The 17,614-nt window shown below is 46.1% G+C and overlaps 1 protein-coding gene across 1 annotated transcript; it reads left to right on the top strand.

Annotated features, from left to right (window-relative positions):
• Nucleotides 1–7,681: 7,681 nt before the first annotated feature.
• On the top strand, nt 7,682–10,331 carry LOC101775594 (AAA-ATPase At3g28510). The gene is made up of 4 exons (XM_004955279.4): nt 7,682–7,869; nt 7,983–8,605; nt 9,044–9,442; nt 9,552–10,331. The coding sequence occupies exons 2-4, from the start codon at nt 8,013–8,015 to the stop codon at nt 9,994–9,996; spliced, it is 1,437 nt and encodes a 478-aa protein (XP_004955336.1). The 5' UTR covers nt 7,682–7,869; nt 7,983–8,012; the 3' UTR covers nt 9,997–10,331.
• Nucleotides 10,332–17,614: the final 7,283 nt, after the last annotated feature.

The raw sequence follows: 17,614 nt of genomic DNA, 5'->3' as shown, positions 1-17,614 counted from the left end.
CTGTTAGTTTGACTCCAAATCTTACTGGATGCTTCTCAATGCTACGATTCTCTTCTAAGATGCTTCGGTTTCTAAACATCGTACGTGACAAACTGTACGAAATCTTTTCAATATTTTACTACAGCCTCCACGTATGATATCATCATATCATGACAAATTTCATGATTTTCATACTTCGTTTGCTTTTTTAAGAATTTAAAAACCATTCGACCACACGTTTGTGGTCGTGTTCCCTAAACGAGATGTTCGAAATTTCTTTTCATTTCCTGGGTAAGGCGTCACACTAGACTCAATAACATGAATATAATTTTTCTACTCATTTTATTCTATTATTTGAATCACTTGCGTTTCAAATTTGACTTATACCAAAAAAATTTCTTGAAATGCAATAAAATAATTAAATATAGCAAAAACATCTAGAAATTTACTAAATTTTAACATGAAGTACCACATATTGTATGTGCAGAGTAGAAAAATATTTAAGGGTAGAAGAGGAAAAAATTTATTTATTTGCCGAGTGCCAAAAAAAATAAAAAACACTCGGCAAACTTGCTTGTTTGCCGAGTGAAAAAAAAACACTTGGCAAAGAGCTTGTTTGCTGAGTGCAAAAAAAACCACTCGGCAAACAAGCAAGTTTGCCGAGTGCAATTATTTTGCCGAGTGCTTTTAGCGCGGCACTCAGCAAAGAGCTTGATTGCCGAGTGCCCGAGGGAATGCACTCGGCAAACTTAAAAACACTCTGCAAACATACGGTTTCCGGTAGTGTGCTGCGGACGCTGCCGCACGCCACCACACCTGCATGCGGCTGTAGCAAGTCAATTGGCGCCGCTGCCGCAAACCACCTAGCTCGCGGGCCGCCTCTGCAGGCTGTCGTAGCCACGGGCCATCGTAGCCGCGGGCTGTCACAACCTCTGGCCGCCGTTGCAGGGCGTCGCAAATTTGGGCAACTAGCACCCTCCCATGGATCTTCTAGGGAAGGCCGCGGTGGCCTGGGCGGTGCCGGATCCGTGTTTGCTGGTGCCAGATTTGGGCCTCCCCAGCCCAGGCCTGCCGCAGGTAGCCACCGCAGCATGAGATGAGAGGGTGGGGAGGATGGGGAAGGAGAGGGGAGGAGTTTCGTGGAGGAAGGAGATGCCCCTGCAGCCACCCTCGTCGCGGCTGGATGGGCTTCCGCCGGCGGCGAGTCGGAGAGGAATAGGGGGTGGCGCTAGGGTTCAGCGCCCGTCCGAGTCTCCCTAAGCGACGCGGGGCCGGGTCGAGGTTCCTTTCAGTTACGTATCAGTTGCACATATGATTTCAGTGCGTACATGCACTAGTAGAGAATTGGCTTTCGATGCACCCCCTTTTGTCCCGGTTTAAAGTTATCCCGGGACAAAAGGTTCACCAACCGGGACTAAAGCTCGGTCACTGGTGGGGGGCTCACCAACCGGGACCTTTTATCCGGGTTGCAAAGGCTAGTGGTACCAACCGGAATAAAAGGGGGTCTTTTATCCCGGTTGGTGTTTCCAACCGGGATAAAAGGGTCCCCCACGAGTTAATACAAAAGGATAGCATCCATATATAGTTAGATGTGGTGTGTAGGTGGGATAGCAAGGAAGCTACGCACGAGGCTGGAGGTTGTGGGTTCGAATCCCACGCAGCGCGCACGCGCATATTTCGCGTAAAAATTTGCGTGTCTTGCGACGTGCGCGTGTGTGGGGCCTCCTGGGAGCCCGGGATTTCTTTGTTTTTTTTTTGCAGCGCCTGCCGTGGTGATCCGTTTTATCCCGGTTGGTATTACCAACCGGGATAAAAGGGGGTCTTTGTCCCGAATGCAGCGCCTGCCGTGGTGATCCGTTTTGTCCCGGTTGAGTGACCCGGGACAAAAGAACCCCCTTTTGTCACGATTGATTTATTCCGGATGGATTTTCAGAAGATTTGCATCATACCAACCAGGACTAAAGGCCAATTCTCTACTAGTGATGAAAGAACCAGCAACGATACAAAACTGATTGAGACCTAGGCCTTGTTTACTTCCCAAGTTGGGAGTTGCAAAATTAGCAATTTGCCATAAATGCGGCACTGTAGTGTTTCGTTTGTATTTGTGAATTATTGTCCAAATATTGACTAATTAGGCTCAAAAGATTCGTCTCGCAAAGTACAACAAAACTGTGCAATTAGTTTTTGATTTCGTCTACATTTAGTACTCCATGCATATACCGCAAGTTTGATGTGATGGGGAATCTTCTTTTTGCATAGTGTCAAAGTTGGGAGTTTGGAGGGAAGTAAACAAGGGCCAAATGTGAAGACAAAAGGTGACATATAATTGCGCAACACGCACGTCTATTTTTGACACTTTTTTTACTCCATCCTTTTAGGTTCCCAAACCCTAATCTAACAAAGCACTACTAGCCCCTGATCTTATTCTTAACGTCCTAGTGGGGTTCTACTAGGCTTTAGCCTTTTGTGTACTTCGTGGTTTTTTATGACCACGGACCCGGAGATAAAAATTGTGTTGCGGCACTCCAATGATGTGCAACTTCAAGAGGGCTAAACCCTTTAGAGTCCACTAGGGATTTTCTTTACTCATAATATAGAAATTCTCGTTTCCAGTCTCAGTTATTTACCCTTGCTTGTGAAGCATAACACCATCTTTTGTCAAATCAACATATTCGATTATAGTATTCGAACCACAAAGGTTGCTAATCTTGCAGGTTTATATGGGTGGCGCAACACATGGTAGGTACTAGGTAGTACAGCACTCCGTATGCCATTGTGTGGCGGAACCGCCCAACTTAAGCTGGTTTAAGTGCGCCTAATCGCTGTTGGAACAGCAATTATCCGAAACGCACCTAAAACAGCATAAGTCCGGTAGTCCGTCGAGTGTCCCTAGGACTCCTCGAAAGATCCACGACGTGTCTCATAGCCATACATTAGGATAGTATCCGTGATGGGATAACATCAACAAATATTACATTTTTACATACATATAGAAGGTACGAGTTATTACAGAACATAGATTGAAACAAACTTAGCAGTGCAGTGTTAGACAGAGTTCTAAGATTTAAACATAAACAGTTCAGGAGTAGATGAGCATTTAAAACTTCTTCACTGAGGGTATTGTGAGACTCATAACAATACCCTAGGGCTTCGGGGTTTCCTCCTCTGTAGACTCCTGCGGAGCTTCTGAAAGATAGCCACAAGGGAAAACCCTGAGTACGGGGTACTCAGCAAGTCTTACCCGACTAACTAATATAATAGTTTTTCTTGGGATGTATGTGGTAGCTTTTTGGTGTACTTGGCTGATGCAACTTTTGCCGAAAAGCTTACTATAAGTGATGCCTTAATTTTATCTTTTATTTGGATTAAGTCATTACCTAACCATTCTAAATGAGGAGCAGAAAGTAAAAGCAATCATAGATATTAAGTCATACATCAAATATCAACCAAAGGTATATATATTGCATGAATTGATACTACGATGCTCAACAGTGATCAAGTGCATTCATAACCGAGAATTGCGGCGATCCGGACCCATTTACATCCTGCAGGAGAGTACCCTGATCACCAGCTTTATACGACTGTCCAGGTTGTACCTAACAACCTCTCGATTAGCAAAATCAATGATTAGGAATACGACTACCCGGACCCAGGGACGCACCCCCACATGGGACCCCACGTCTGGCTCGATCTCCATGTGAGTTTCAGGCTACGCCCCTGCCAATCTCCAGCACGTCAAGCGCGGGTACGAAGTATTCCTGATCATAGAGTTTACTAACCTACTGGGCTTTACTGGTCCCATACCCAGTAAGTGATCAGATGCTTATCACTTGATCAAAGGTTAAGACAACGAATCGGGCCTTAACCAAATTAATTTAGCAGACAGAACTACATCTCTAGCTTCTGTCCGCTTTCAACTTTCCAAGTTATCTTCCATAAGCAACATGTATGACTAAAAAGTTTTCCTTAAGGTTGGTAAACCAAGTATGTAAGCAAGTAAGCAATTCTAGACTTGGGTATCATCTAAGGTTTGAACAAGTGGCAAAGATGTCCTTAAAGCAAGGCATGATCATACACAAGGATAGGTTTCAAGCAACTCCTAGACTTAGTGCATACATATAGCAAATAACCGATAATTGGACACATGAAATACGACTCCAAAATAGATAGGTATAAATGCACCGGGGCTTGCCTTGTTCGCTCAAAAAGTTAGTATTCTCTGACGGGTTGGCTTCACAGGGGACTAATTCAAAAACTTCTTCGAACTCCGAAGGTCCTTCTGAAAATTCCAAATATTCTCCTTCTGGTGCTTCGGGATCTATAGCACAATATATGCAGGGGTTAGGAATGCAAAATTTTGAATAAAAGACTATACAACTTTCCTTCATGATAAAGTTGCAAGCCAACACACATAAACCCAAAAAGATTAACCCACAATTTTATTTTTCTTACTTAACCCTCCTTAAGGCTTTTTCTTTTATCTTTAGAAAAAGTTATAATTATTTTCTAACTTGAAAAACCTAATCTCCTATGAGTTAAGAATAATTTGTGATTAAGAAAATGTTATTTCATATTTTATACATTTTATAAATATTAAGTATTTATTTAATACCTTAAAAGAAAGGCATTAAATAAATACCTAATTTTTTATTATTTTTCTAGGGTGTAAAAATTTTAATGCATAAAGGAAAATAAAACAAACCTAACAAAATTGGTTTCACTAATTTTGGACACTCCTAGAAATTTCTGTGATTTAAATGGTGTAAAACGGATTTAAACTAATTTCTTTCTAAAGGAAATCTAATTTTTCCCGAAAAACACCCGGAAAAACTTTTCTCACTCAGCTCGATGCTACCCTCTCTCACGCGCACTGGGCCCCACGGTGCGGACCCCACCTTTCTCCTGTTCCATTTACCCGCCGCCCCTTTCTTCCCCGGACGGGCCCCGTGGGCCGCTTTCCTTTTCTTTTTCTTTTCTCCGGTCCGTCACTGGCCCACGGCCCTCTTCTTTTTTTCTTTTCCTTCGCGGCACGGCCTGCCCTCCTTTTCTGGGCCTCCGGCCCCTTTTTTCCTTTCCGGTTGATCGCGTCGGCTCCGCGGGCCTCCAACACGCCGGCCCACAAACGCCCGCGCCCCGGCCTCTTACTCCCCCTCCTCTCCTTTCTCTCTCTGCCGCGCGGGCCCAAGCATCCAGGTGCTTCTTCCTCCTCCCGCCAAAACGCGCGCGCGACAGGGGGTGGCGCGACTCGCCGGCCGGCGCCCCACCGGCGGCGAAGCTAGGTCAGGACAGCACCTCTACACCTTCACGCACCCGTGCGCGGCAACGGCTCCTTGGGAGATGGCCGGAGCCATTCCCTCCACGGCGGCGGGCGGCGACACCTTCGGCCGGTCGCGACTACTCACGACGATGGCACAAACTACTCGAACAACTACTCTTACACCATCCTAGTACCCTAAGGACCTGCCTCCGACTACTTAAGAAGAAAGGGAACCGGTGCAAGATAGTGCTCACCGTGAGCGGGAGGCGCGGCGATGGCGGACAGAAGCGGCGGTGGTTCAAGGCGTGCCGGCGAAGAAGCTGGGCAACAAGTTGCTAGGGTTGCTGGTGAGGTGTGGGCGGAGGTGTGGACGGAAGGAATCGGCGGGAGCTGCGGTGTGGCGGTGGAATTTTTGCTCGGCGGCGGTGACTTGGCAGAAGGAGCGGCGACGGTAAAAAGAGCGGCGGTGAAACGGCGGCGCGGGAGCGGTAATTATACAAACAACTTACCGCGCGCATGGCTGCCACCGTGGTCTACCCATAGGCTTATGTGGTGAGGAGGTGGCCTAGTCGTCGCACTGGCGAGCGACCGAGAGCGGCGGCGGCGACACGTCCTGCTGCTCTGTCACCGCCCCTCTTTCCTTCTTCTGACGCCCGTGACTTCAGAGCTAAATTGCGGTCGATCTTCAATCCAACGGTCCCCAAGTGTCTTAACAGAAGTTGGAGATAAACTTGAATCCTTCACTTTTTATTTATGCTCTGACCCGAGATAAGCATCAAATACAGCTGAATTTTGAATTGTTTCTCGTGTTCTTCTGAATTTTACTGAAATCAATATTCAGCTCGTCAGTTAACTGACAGTGTCACTTGCTTCACTTTGGAGCTGAGTTTAGTGATCCAATTCCTCTCCTTTCAGTCCAACTTCTTCCCAAATGTGTTCTACAACATCCCAAGGTTCCATTTTTCTCATGAACATGTACACCTTTTGATCTACATCTCTCTGAAATCAATTCCAAAGTCGGCGATTCACTGTCATTTTCAGACTTAGTTGTTTCAGTGATGTTGTTTACAGTGACAAGATGCCGACTTTAGGCCTTTATTTGAAATAGCTCCCTCTGCTATTCTTGATCAACAACACCCAAATCTTGTAGTCCAAAGTTCATACTTCAATATGGTATAGTTGTCCTGATCACTTATTTGAAAAATTCTTCAGAAATCAATTTTGAAAACAGACTCTGCTGCTGTTTTTCTGAGTTCCTATTTTCGGACAGTGAACAGTAAATTCAATTTTCCTTTTTCTTCCTTTGATTTCTCTGAGATATTTAGCACCATTTCTGTTCCAAATTCTTGATCCCTAAGTTCTCATCACTCTTACACTTGTATTCTATAATTTTGCCGAATTTTTCTGAATTTCAAATTCAAAATTCAAATTTCGGCCAAATTTGACCTGAATTTGATTTTTGGCCATTTTCTTTTCCTTTTCTTCTTGAATTGCTTCCAATTTATCAAAGTCACTTTAATAACTCAATTAGCAGCTGTTACACATTGCAAGGCTACCTTATTGTGAATTCCCTTTTTATTCAATTGTGTACTCGTTCCTGGTTGCCTCTGAACAAATCTGTTGTAGATTTGCTCCAACTCTTTTTCTTCGAAAGACAGATTTGCTCCTACCGAAACAAACCTTTTAATAATTTAAAAAAATACATTGATGCCTCTGGAAATGGAACGGCTCGCTGCGTACTCTGCTAGCGGAATCTCATCGTGAGACGGGAGGGAATCGACGGTCACGTGTCGATCCCGTGCAGCTAAGAAAAGTGGCAGCAGACAGAAAGCGGCCAAAGCGCGCATATACAACTCGACCGTACGAAGTGCATGCCTCGCAAATCGCAATGCAAAAGTACCGATGCTAATGCACGCATGGAGAGATCCCATTAGCCTGAGATTGGACTGGTAATTAAGAAGAGTATACGCCATTAGACTATCTTATCGAATCCGGGCAAGTTTTTATATAGGTAATCCGGGTAAGTTGAGCTGAAGGCCAAAAGGACAAAAGGTGCCCCCGGATGGTTTACTACTCACCACGCACAAGCACAGAGTGACAGAGAGAAAGAGCCGCCGCGGTGACAAGCAACAGTACACGCGCTCTGCGTTAAAAAAGGACACCGGCAGTGCAGTGGCGCCATCAGCAGCACAAGGATACAAAAGCAACGCTGCGAGATCTACCGACGACTGCTACTCCTCCTGCTCCCTAGTCTACTATCGCTCGTAGTGCACGGAAACCGACCTGCAGATAGAAAAAAAAGGAAAAAGGTCGCCGGCGAGAACCGAGGTGTCGACGAGAGCCGAGAGGTGGTAGCTCTGCAGGCTGGCAGCTACTGTTCATTGCTTAACCTAAAAGCCTACTGTTCATTAATTTTTAGACCCAGTGTCTCAAGCTCCGCCACTGATCCCTAGCACGCTCACCTTTATTTCCGCTGTTAAAAGCAGCAGCTCCATCGCCGCCTCGCTTCCCCAACAGTCCAAGAAGCCCCCGTTTGCATCTCCGATCCTTCCTCTTTCTCACGCCGACGAGATCAAACAAGGCCTGTGATCCGAGAAGGCCGGCACCAATCTCAATCTTCGATCGTTGCCAAGGTGAGCTAACCGATGGAGCACCTCCAGTCCCTTCCCTCCACGTACCCTGTGATTATCGCGCGCGCGTTCATCTTCATTCGAGATCATCTCGTGCCTCTTTCTTTGTGTAACAGATATCGGTAGCGATAAGAGAGGCAGGCACGATGATGGCAACGATGAAGCAGTGGGTGAGCGACGGCATCCGCTCAGCGGGATTTCTCCTCTGGGCGCCGCTGCTAGCGTCCTACGCTCCGCGGGGTCTGCCAAATATGTACTTCAACCTTCACCTCCGGCGGTATGCGAGGCGGCTGGTCCCGCTTCTGGACCCCTTCGTCACTATCGACATCGTCAGCAAGAAGCCTTCCAGTTCCAGTTTTGCCAAGCCTTCCGAATATGACAAGTGCAGCGACGCCTACCAGGAGGTGAAGGCGTACCTCACCAAGAGGTGCTCGCGGGACGCGCTCGCGTTCCGCGCCGATGCCACCGGCCAGCGCTGTAGCTTCTTGCTCAGCCTCCGCCAGGGGCAGGAGGTGACCGACCACTTCCAAGGCGTCACCATGTGGTGGCTATTGGTGCCACGCAAAAGAGGCGTGTCGGAGGAGAAGAGCCGCCTCCGCCTCATGTTCCCCCAGCGGCACCGGGCGCTGATCGTCGACGAGTACCTACCGCACGTCCGTCGACAAGGCCGCGAGGACATGTTCGGCAATCGAAGGCAGAGCCTCTACACCAACAAGAACAAGAGAGAGTATTACGGCGGGTAAGTTATATTGCACTCACGTACTTGATTTGCTACTTGCTCTGCAGCATCTTTTGCCATGTACGTACGTCGACTGTAATTCTATACTAGAATATAATTTCAATTGACCGTGTTCATCCCAGCTCTTAGATCTCCATATATGCCTCCCGTTAGGACTAAAATCTCCTGCTTAATTACATTTATTTATTTCTCTGTGTACTTTTAGCTCTCAAGGCTAAATATGCAAATCATCCAATGCATTAGGCCAATTCTCTCTCGTTTACACACATGGATATTCTAATTAATTAGCTAGTTGTGTAAGTAGACGAGTACCAACTTATTCAATAGTACCAGCAGCCTTTTTAGGTGTTATTTACTTTTACCTTTTCGATGCTGCTTCATACGTATTCATGCTAGCAAATATGCTTTCCATATATGCCACGGGTTCTCTCGTGCCAGTGATGATAAGGTGTGGAGCAAGATGGACTTTGAGCACCCATCCACCTTCGACACCCTCGCGATGCACCCGAACAAGAAGCGCAGGATCATGGAAGATCTGGACAGCTTCCGTGGAAACAAGGACTACTACTGCCGGATCGGAAAGCCATGGAAGCGCGGCTACCTCCTCTATGGCCCACCAGGCACAGGCAAATCCACCATGATCGCCGCCATGGCCAACTACCTCAACTATGACATCTATGACATCGAGCTTACATCATTGTCCAACAATAGCGAGCTCCGTGATCTCGTCACCAATATGACAAGCAAGTCAATCATCGTCATCGAGGACATAGACTGCTGCTTCGATGATTTCAACAGCCAGCGAACGGAGAACAAGAGCCAGAGCATATCGTCCGGGTGAGCTTATATTACTCGAACATTACTGGTGCCATTAGCTACTTGCATGGTGTCATTTGCTATATATCTATAATTGAAATGTCACCTGACCTAAATGGTTGTATACCAGGTACGAGAAAAAAGAGAGAGTGACCATGTCCGGCCTGCTCAACTTCATCGATGGTGTCTGGTCTACTCTAAGTGGTGAGCGGATCATCGTGTTGACGACCAACTTCCCAGAGAAGCTCGATCCGGCGCTGATCCGGCGTGGGCGGATGGACATGCACATCGAGATGTCCTACTGCTGCTTCGAGGCGTTCAAGATGCTAGCCAGGAACTACCTTGGCATTGGAGCGCACCCTCTGTTTCAAAGGGTCGAGGAGCTGCTGCAGGTGGTGGAGATCACTCCAGCTGACGTTGCCGAGTGCCTGCTTAAGGATGAGGTCCCAGGCTCCGACCGTGGTGTGGAGGCATTCCTTGGGCGCCTCATCGAGGAACTCGAGAAGAAGGCCCAAGAGCAGAAAGGCAAGGTTGGAAACATTGCTGCTGCAAAGCCAAAGCGGCAGCGGCGTTGACACACCAAGTGAGTGAGGATGCTTTTAACGGGACCAGTAAGGCGGAGGCAGATCGAAGAGGCCATGTCTGTTGACTGATCGAGGAACGGCGTTGGCGTGACGAATATCTAAATAAATCCATGAAAACACTCGATCGAGTAGTAGTTTAGGGCAAAGAACCCGATGTTCCCTTTTCATTATGATGAATGGACCTATTTTTATTCAACTGTACTACTATGTACGTAGGTAAAATGTCGTTGGTCATGCCTCTGTATTTTTTTATTTTTGATGAATTGGCGCCCTCGAGACGAGCAGTATTATTATCCAGGGTGATCCCTGAGTTTTGCGATGCTTAACCTACCATTGGTATCCCTAAGCAGTATTACTACGAACGGATCACTGAGGATTTGCTTTTAAAATGTTTGGGTTTTTGGAGAGGTTTTTTTTGAAATGTACTTTTGGGAGAGGTTTATGGAGGTATCTGTGGTACACATCAGTTGACTCGGCTCCTAAGATGAAGTGGCTTCTTAGACGAGCTTACTTTTATTACCTAATATGATAGCCGATTAATTTCACTACTACAAAGGACGTGAAGAGTGTTAGAAGTTTGGCATATTCAGATAGTATCTGCAGCGTTGATGTATCATATTATTAAGCCATGACCTTTTCAAGGATGGGGATTATACTTTGTTGGAAAAATTCATCCTTCTTCATCAAAGGGACATCTTTTTTGCTAGTGAATACTAATTATTTTACTAAGTGGAATTCCCTCAACAATATGACACATCAGGAGGTAATTGAATTTATCAAAGAGCATAACATATATAGATTTCGCATTTCACAAATATTGACCACGGATCGAGGAACTTCATTTATATCTAAAGAGGTTATATATAAAGAGTTGCGGGAGTTTGTCGAATCTTATGGTATTAACTTGCTCAATTCATCTCCATATTATGCTTAAGAAAATGGTCAAGTTGAGTCTAGCAACAAGATTTTGATTAAGCTCATTAAGAAGAATATAGAGGAGAATTTTAGAAGATGGCATGATGTATTGTCTGAAGTTTTATGGGCTCATCGTATTTCTAAACATCGTGCTACTAAAATTACTCCCTTTGAGCCTATGGTCAAGAGGATGTTTTGCCCGTTGACGAGAATTTAGGCGCATATAGATTGGCTAAGCAAAATGACCTTAATGTTGTTGATTATCATGCTTTGATGATGGATAGTATTGTTGAGGTAACCGAAAATATTGGAGGCTTGCAAGAAAATTGAGAAGAATAAAATTCGAGTTGCTAGAGCGCTCTATTAGAAGATGGTAAAATTCAAGTCTTTTCAGGTTGGTGATCTGATTTGGAAGACTATTCTATCTATAGGAACAAAGAGCAACAAGTTTGACAAATGATCTCCAAGTTGAAAAGGACCGTACAAGATTATGAAGGTGCTTTTTGAAAATTCTTATATGGTGGAGACTTTGCAGGAACAGCCGCTGCCTAGAGCTCTTAGTAGAAGGTATTTAAAGAAGTATTATCCAAGTATGTGGCAAGATGTTTAATGTTAATGTAACATGGCTGATATCTTTAAATATCACCCTTAGAGTGAATGTTGATGAGTGAATTATCTAAGAAGCATTGTCCTTAAGCTTATTTTTATTTTCTGGTATGCAAAGCTTTAAAAATAAGTACGGGGCATATGTTGGTGGCTAAATTTAGCATCAAGCCGATATGATTGGGTCCTGAAGCCGGTGTGCCAGTTTCACCGGTCCGACCCTAGTCGGAGTAGAATTGAAGAATCCTTATAGATTAAGACTTGTAAAAGGATTTACTTGAGGGGCAAGACCTCCCTACCCTATAAATATAAATTATTTATAGGGCACCCTTTTGCAAGTCTTGAGGAGTCCCAATCGATCAATCAATAGTATCTTTACTTTTTTATCTCCAACTCTAATCTTTTCCAACCCTTTTTGCTCCCCCTCCTTCGTCTCTATGGTTGAGGAAGTTCTAAGTGGTATGCCGATCTCAGAGCAGCTCTAGCCGTACCATCCCTAACAAGATCCCTCCCGAGGTGGTGATCTTAGTTTTCACGGGGTGATACAGAAAACTATTTTGGTTTCATATTGGGCCAACTTAAGTTACCCGAGATCAAGAACCGAAATAACCGAACTTAAGGGGTGTTTGGATACTCCTATTAAAATTTAACACATGTCACATCGGATGTTTGATGCTAATTAGGAGTATTAAATATAGTCTAATTATAAAACTAATTGCGCAGATGGAGTGTAATTCGCTAGATGAATCTATTAAGCCTAATTAGTCCATGATTTGATAATGTGGTGCTACAGTAACCATTTGCTAATGATGGATTAATTAGGCTTAATAGATTCATCTCGCGAATTAGCATAGGGTTCTGCAATTAGTTTTGTAATTAGCTCATGTTTAGTCCTCCTAATTAGCATCCAAACATCCAACATGATATTGTTAAAGTTTAGCACCTCGTATCCAAACACCCTTTTAGTTTGGCTACTGATAACTGGAAACCAGAACCGACATGTTCGATTTGGGTTCCGATTATTTCAGTTTGATCTTCAGTTCTCGGTTAATTATGCCCACTCCTGAGAGCAGGTACAACAATTATTGTTGAATCGCCCACCACCTCATCCATCCAGGCAGCATGCTGCCATGGAGGAGAGAGAAGAAAAAAGTGCACAGCTTGGCGCAATCTGAGTATCTGACTACTAGCTCAACACGGAAGCCAAGAACAACAGCATTAAACAGCATGCAGTGGCAAAGCTGTTTTTTGGGTGGGCCAATCTGAATAAAGAAATATTATAAGAAGAGTTTTGAGAAGATAAAAAAGTTAAGCGACCATTGCTGTGGGCACCTTGCCTGCATTATCATTTGTTGATGACATGTGTGTTGTCATTTGTTGATGGCATGTGTTGTCTTATAGACAAGATATTGGCTCTATTAGTGACCTTGGTCTGAGGAATAATAGGAAGGATGGGAGAAGAGGTCATTGGTTGGCCCAGTGATCCAGTCCGATCCCGTGCGTCCTCTATCTTCAGTGTATGTGTGTGTGCTGAACGGCTAAACCCTCTGAAACCCCCACCGCGGCCATCGAATCGAGTCGATAGAGAAAAACCAGCGCAAACCGAACCGGATATGGACTCGGCTCTGCGCTGCGCACGCTGGCTAACCCAATTATATATCGATCTATAAATCGCAATTGTACACTGCTCCCTACTAAACCAAGGATCGTTTGTTTCTGTTGATGCTAGTATCCGATAATTCAATGGCTCGCATAGATTGCGCCATTAGCGCTTTCGCATGCATGGCTCCTTGCAGCAGTGGCCGTCGACCTGAGCAACACCAACTCCGCGTCGCCGGCTACGGCCGCGGCGGCCACGCCGAGTCCATGTTCCATCTCTGCATCCCCTCCTGGATCGCCTTCCCCGATGACGGCGGGGTCCTCGTCGGCAAGGACGCTAGGAACTACACTGCTGTCAAACCATGAGACAGTTAACTTAAAAACGTTTTCCACTACTTTGCATGAAAGTAAACTGCATCATTTCTATTTAGATGTGCATTTTAAGATTGATCTAGTGTGAAACCCTTATCCCAAAATAAGTTTTGCAACATATAACTAATCCTATCAAGATACCACTCTAGGAAAGTAAAGTCACACAAGTTATAAGTAAAAAATGCGGAAACGTAAAGGAAGGGATGAGGGGAAGCAAACTCTTGACACAAGGATTTATCCCGTGGTATCGGTAGCCATTAAGTCACCACTAGTCCACGTTGTTGAAGCACTCACACAAGAGTATTGCTTCCCGGTCACCAAGTCTCTCCCAAGGCGCCCCTTGATTTGCCATAAAGGCTCAGCCACTAAGGCTCATGCCAATTCCCTCGGTCACCTTGATGTCGTCTCCACTAATGAGCTTCTCCATGAATGAAGGGGGTCTCCACATCCCCCGCACATAGTCGTCAACGCTGCTCCACACCAACCCGGAGGGTCAAAGACTTGCCGACGAGCCACTAAGGCCCCAGGACGCTGGCACACCTCTTGTACAGCGTGGTTCACTCTAGAACCTGATCACAAGGTAGGCACATCTTGCACTCATTCCTCTTTAGGCCTATCCTAACACTAATCACTCTTCTAAGCTTGTGCTAAATCTTGGATGAATCACTTTAGCACTTTTGGTGGTATGGATGTGTTCGTGAGGAGTCTTAGTCTTCAATGCACTCTTTTACGCTCCAACCCCTCCAAATGGGCGAGTAGAGGGGGTATAAATAGCCCAAGGGCTGAAAAGAACCGTTGCTCCAACGGCTAGCAAATTTTGGTACCATCGGATGTTCCGATGGTTTGATTTCATAGGCATCAGAACATCTGGTGCCACTGCTCACGCCATATAGCCAGTGGATCCCTCTGACATCATTTCTCCTATGCTTCATCCGATGGTGCCATCGGAATATCCAGTGCTGAAGGAAATCTGATCAAAACCTTTCTGGAACTCTCTGAAGTATATATGCTTCGTCTGATGCCTCCTCTTTACCTACCATTGGATCATCCGGTGCTATTAAGTTCTCTTCGTCTTCCAATCCTTCTCTTTAGAATTCATCCGACGCAACTAGAAAATGGGCCATCGGAACATATGATGGTAAATTGCTCTGGTGGTTGCTCCGATGCACTTCAGATAGGGTATTGGAACATCCGATGGTGCATTTTTCCTCCCAATTCGTCCAATGCAATCACTAAAGATACCATCATTTGGATTCTTCAATACCATAGAATAATCCTTGGTACCATAACTTGGTCACTTGAATACCATAGCTTAGATGCTTGAATACCATGACTTGGATATCAAGAATACCATAGCTTGGATGTTTAAATATCATGATTTGGACCTTACCATGGTTCGGTTTGTATACTTGGGACCTATAAAAACCTACAAGGCACATGCTTAGCAAACTATTAGTTCCAGTGATTATGTTGTCCTCCATTTTTTCACAATCCCACCATCAAACATACGAACTAAACAATCTATCTAAAAAATAAATACTTTACCAAACCAACTATAGCAAGTATATTACGAAATAAACATATTAGACATATTAATTGGACATCAATTGGACATATTGCACAAATAAACCTACCAATGTCATGTACACTGTACAAATGGATCGATAACTAGATACATCTAAGCATGCAACAAGTTCTACACGTCAAAATCGCGGGCAAAGAGTCTACTGCGTATGAACTAAGCATCCACTACTACGTAACAACATTAAATTTCATCAAAAAGTCGAAACAACATTCTAAAACCTAACCTTAGTCACCTAAACATCCACCAATCTAGCAAATGGTACGGTAAAACAAGGGAAAAAATGGGGGAATACCTTCCCAAGGATGCGGTGATCGATTCCCCCCAATTTCCCCACCAAAAATCGCCAGATTTGGAGGGGATTTTGGAAGGGAGGGAGGCGTCGGGCAACGAGTTGGAGGTGCTGCTCAGGTCTGCCTAGAGGACGAAGAGAGGAGGAAGGGCGTCGCGTAGCGGTATGGGAGGCGTTGCCGCACCAGGCGGTCTAGCGTGTCAAGTGCACCACCAAGTCAGCACCGCGCTGGTGCTGCTTTCCACGCCACACCAACGTTTTGCCGCGCCACGGCCCATGGCGCGACCAAAAGGGTCACAACGCGCAAATAAAGTTGGGGAGAGTTTTTCTAAAAATATCTTTAAAAATTAAAAAAAAAACTCGAGAATATGCCGTATAAGGTTGTGGAGAAGGACGTGAGACCTCACATCGAGATGGAAACTAAGGCTTTTGGGGTGTTTGGCTCTAGGAGGGCTAAACTTTAACCCTGTCATATCAGATGTTTAGATACTAATTAGGAGTATTAAACATAGTCTAATTATAAAACTAATTACACAGATGGAGGCTAATTTGTGAGACAAACCTATTAAGCCTAATTAGTCCATGATTTGATAATGTGGTGCTACAGTAACCATTTGCTAATGATGGATTAATTAGGCATAATAGATTCGTCTCGCGAATTAGCCAGGGTTCTGCAATTAGTTTTATAGTTAGCTCATGTTTAGTCCTTCTAATTAGTATTTGAATATTTGATGTGACGGGGCTAAACTTTAGCCACGGTATCCGAACAATCCCTTCGTCTTCCTTACGAGATCCCTGTGCTCTGGTTCTCTTCGCGGTACAGCTCGACCTCCTGGTGCCCGACGGTGTGGACGGCGAGTTTCGTCAACAACGGTGGCGCGGCGTTGTCGTCTGGTACGTGGTCGTCGTCGGTGACGGCTTGAGGTAGCAGCAGCTGACCATCGAGCACGACGTGGCCATCGCAGCAACATCAGCTCGATGCCGTCGTCCGCGTGGCGCGGCAGCAGCTCCGAGCGGCGGCTTCAACTCGCGGCCGGTCATCCTCCTCCTAGCACGCTCGGGCTGCTCCAGTTCTTGCTCCGCTCACGGCGCTAGCTGTGGTCAGCGAAGGCAAAGCGGAGCGGACGGCGCGGCAGCAGGGTCGCGGCTCCTGCTACGGTGCGCATCCTGGCCTCCTCGTCGCCCACGCGTCCTCCTTCCCACGAACGGCAGTGGAGGCTTGGAACTCGGGGTTTTCTCCCACGTTGGTCCAGGGCGCAAGGAGGCGGCGGCCTTGGTTGGAAAGGTGGTTCTGGTGGTGGTTTTCATGGTGCGCTGCTCAGAGCAAACAAGGGAGGAGCAGGAGGGCGAGCTGCAGGTTGCTGTGTGGCTTCGGAGAAGAAAATCAGGTGGAGGAAGGCAAGGCTTGATCGGCTGCTGGCGTGAGGAGTTGAAGGGCGCAGGTGCTCCTTGCTGCTTTGGGCCTGCTGCTTGGATTGGAGCAGAGAGGGACGGAACGAGATGCAGCGCTCGTTGATTTGCTGCGGTGGAAGAAAGGAAAGACAGAGGAGAGAGCGGCTGCTGCTGGTGGATTTAGTCTCGCGGTGGAAGAAACAGGCAAGGGATAAAGCGAGCAGACAAGATGCGGCGGCGGCTCGGGAGAGACGGAGAGCTGTGAGGCTTTATAGCAAGAGACTAGGGTTTGGAAGCTTGAAGATTTCGAGGGAACGGCGGGGATCCTCGGCGTCTGTGCCAGGGGGCGCGTGGCTCGCATTGGCGGAGCTGGGCGGAGCGGCGTCGTTTGTCTGCGTGCAGCGTGGAGGAGAAAGGGGAACAGGGAGATGGCCGCGTGCGCTGGGCTGGCGAGCAGAGCAGGCCAAGCTGGGCTGGCGCATGCGTGCGGCCCATCAGGTCCGGTGGCCTGGTTGCTGAGCACGCTGGGCTGGGTGGTGGCCAGGCCAGGCTGCTGGTTTGTGTGTGTGCTCGTGCGAGATTAGGCCGAGCCGCTGGGCTAGTGGACAGCTTGGGTGCAAAGTTAGCCGCATCAAGTTATGTTCTCTTATTTAAAGTTAGCATTAGTTTGTATGTTGAATCTAATTCAAAATACAAGCTCACACGTGAGATCCAAATAAAATTCAAATCACTCGTGCAAGCATGTTCTAAATTTTAAATGCCCAAATTAATTACTACATTTTAAATTTTGCAAAAATTAATATCCCTCATCAATTTTGAGGGATATTACAGGATCCGTAGCCTAACTGTTTTTT

Source organism: Setaria italica, chromosome II, assembly GCF_000263155.2.
Source record: "Setaria italica strain Yugu1 chromosome II, Setaria_italica_v2.0, whole genome shotgun sequence".
In the NCBI taxonomy this organism is placed as follows: domain Eukaryota; kingdom Viridiplantae; phylum Streptophyta; class Magnoliopsida; order Poales; family Poaceae; genus Setaria; species Setaria italica.
Note: the sequence above shows the minus strand (reverse complement) of the source record. Positions and strands in the feature narration are given on the sequence as shown.

Coding starts and splice junctions, on each gene's coding strand:
- LOC101775594 (XM_004955279.4), top strand. CDS start 8,013: ATGATGGCAACGATGAAGCAGTGGGTGAGCGACGGCATCCGCTCAGCG. Junction 8,606..9,043: donor AAGAGAGAGTATTACGGCGG/GTAAGTTATATT, acceptor CTCTCGTGCCAG/TGATGATAAGGTGTGGAGCA. Junction 9,443..9,551: donor AGCCAGAGCATATCGTCCGG/GTGAGCTTATAT, acceptor GTTGTATACCAG/GTACGAGAAAAAAGAGAGAG.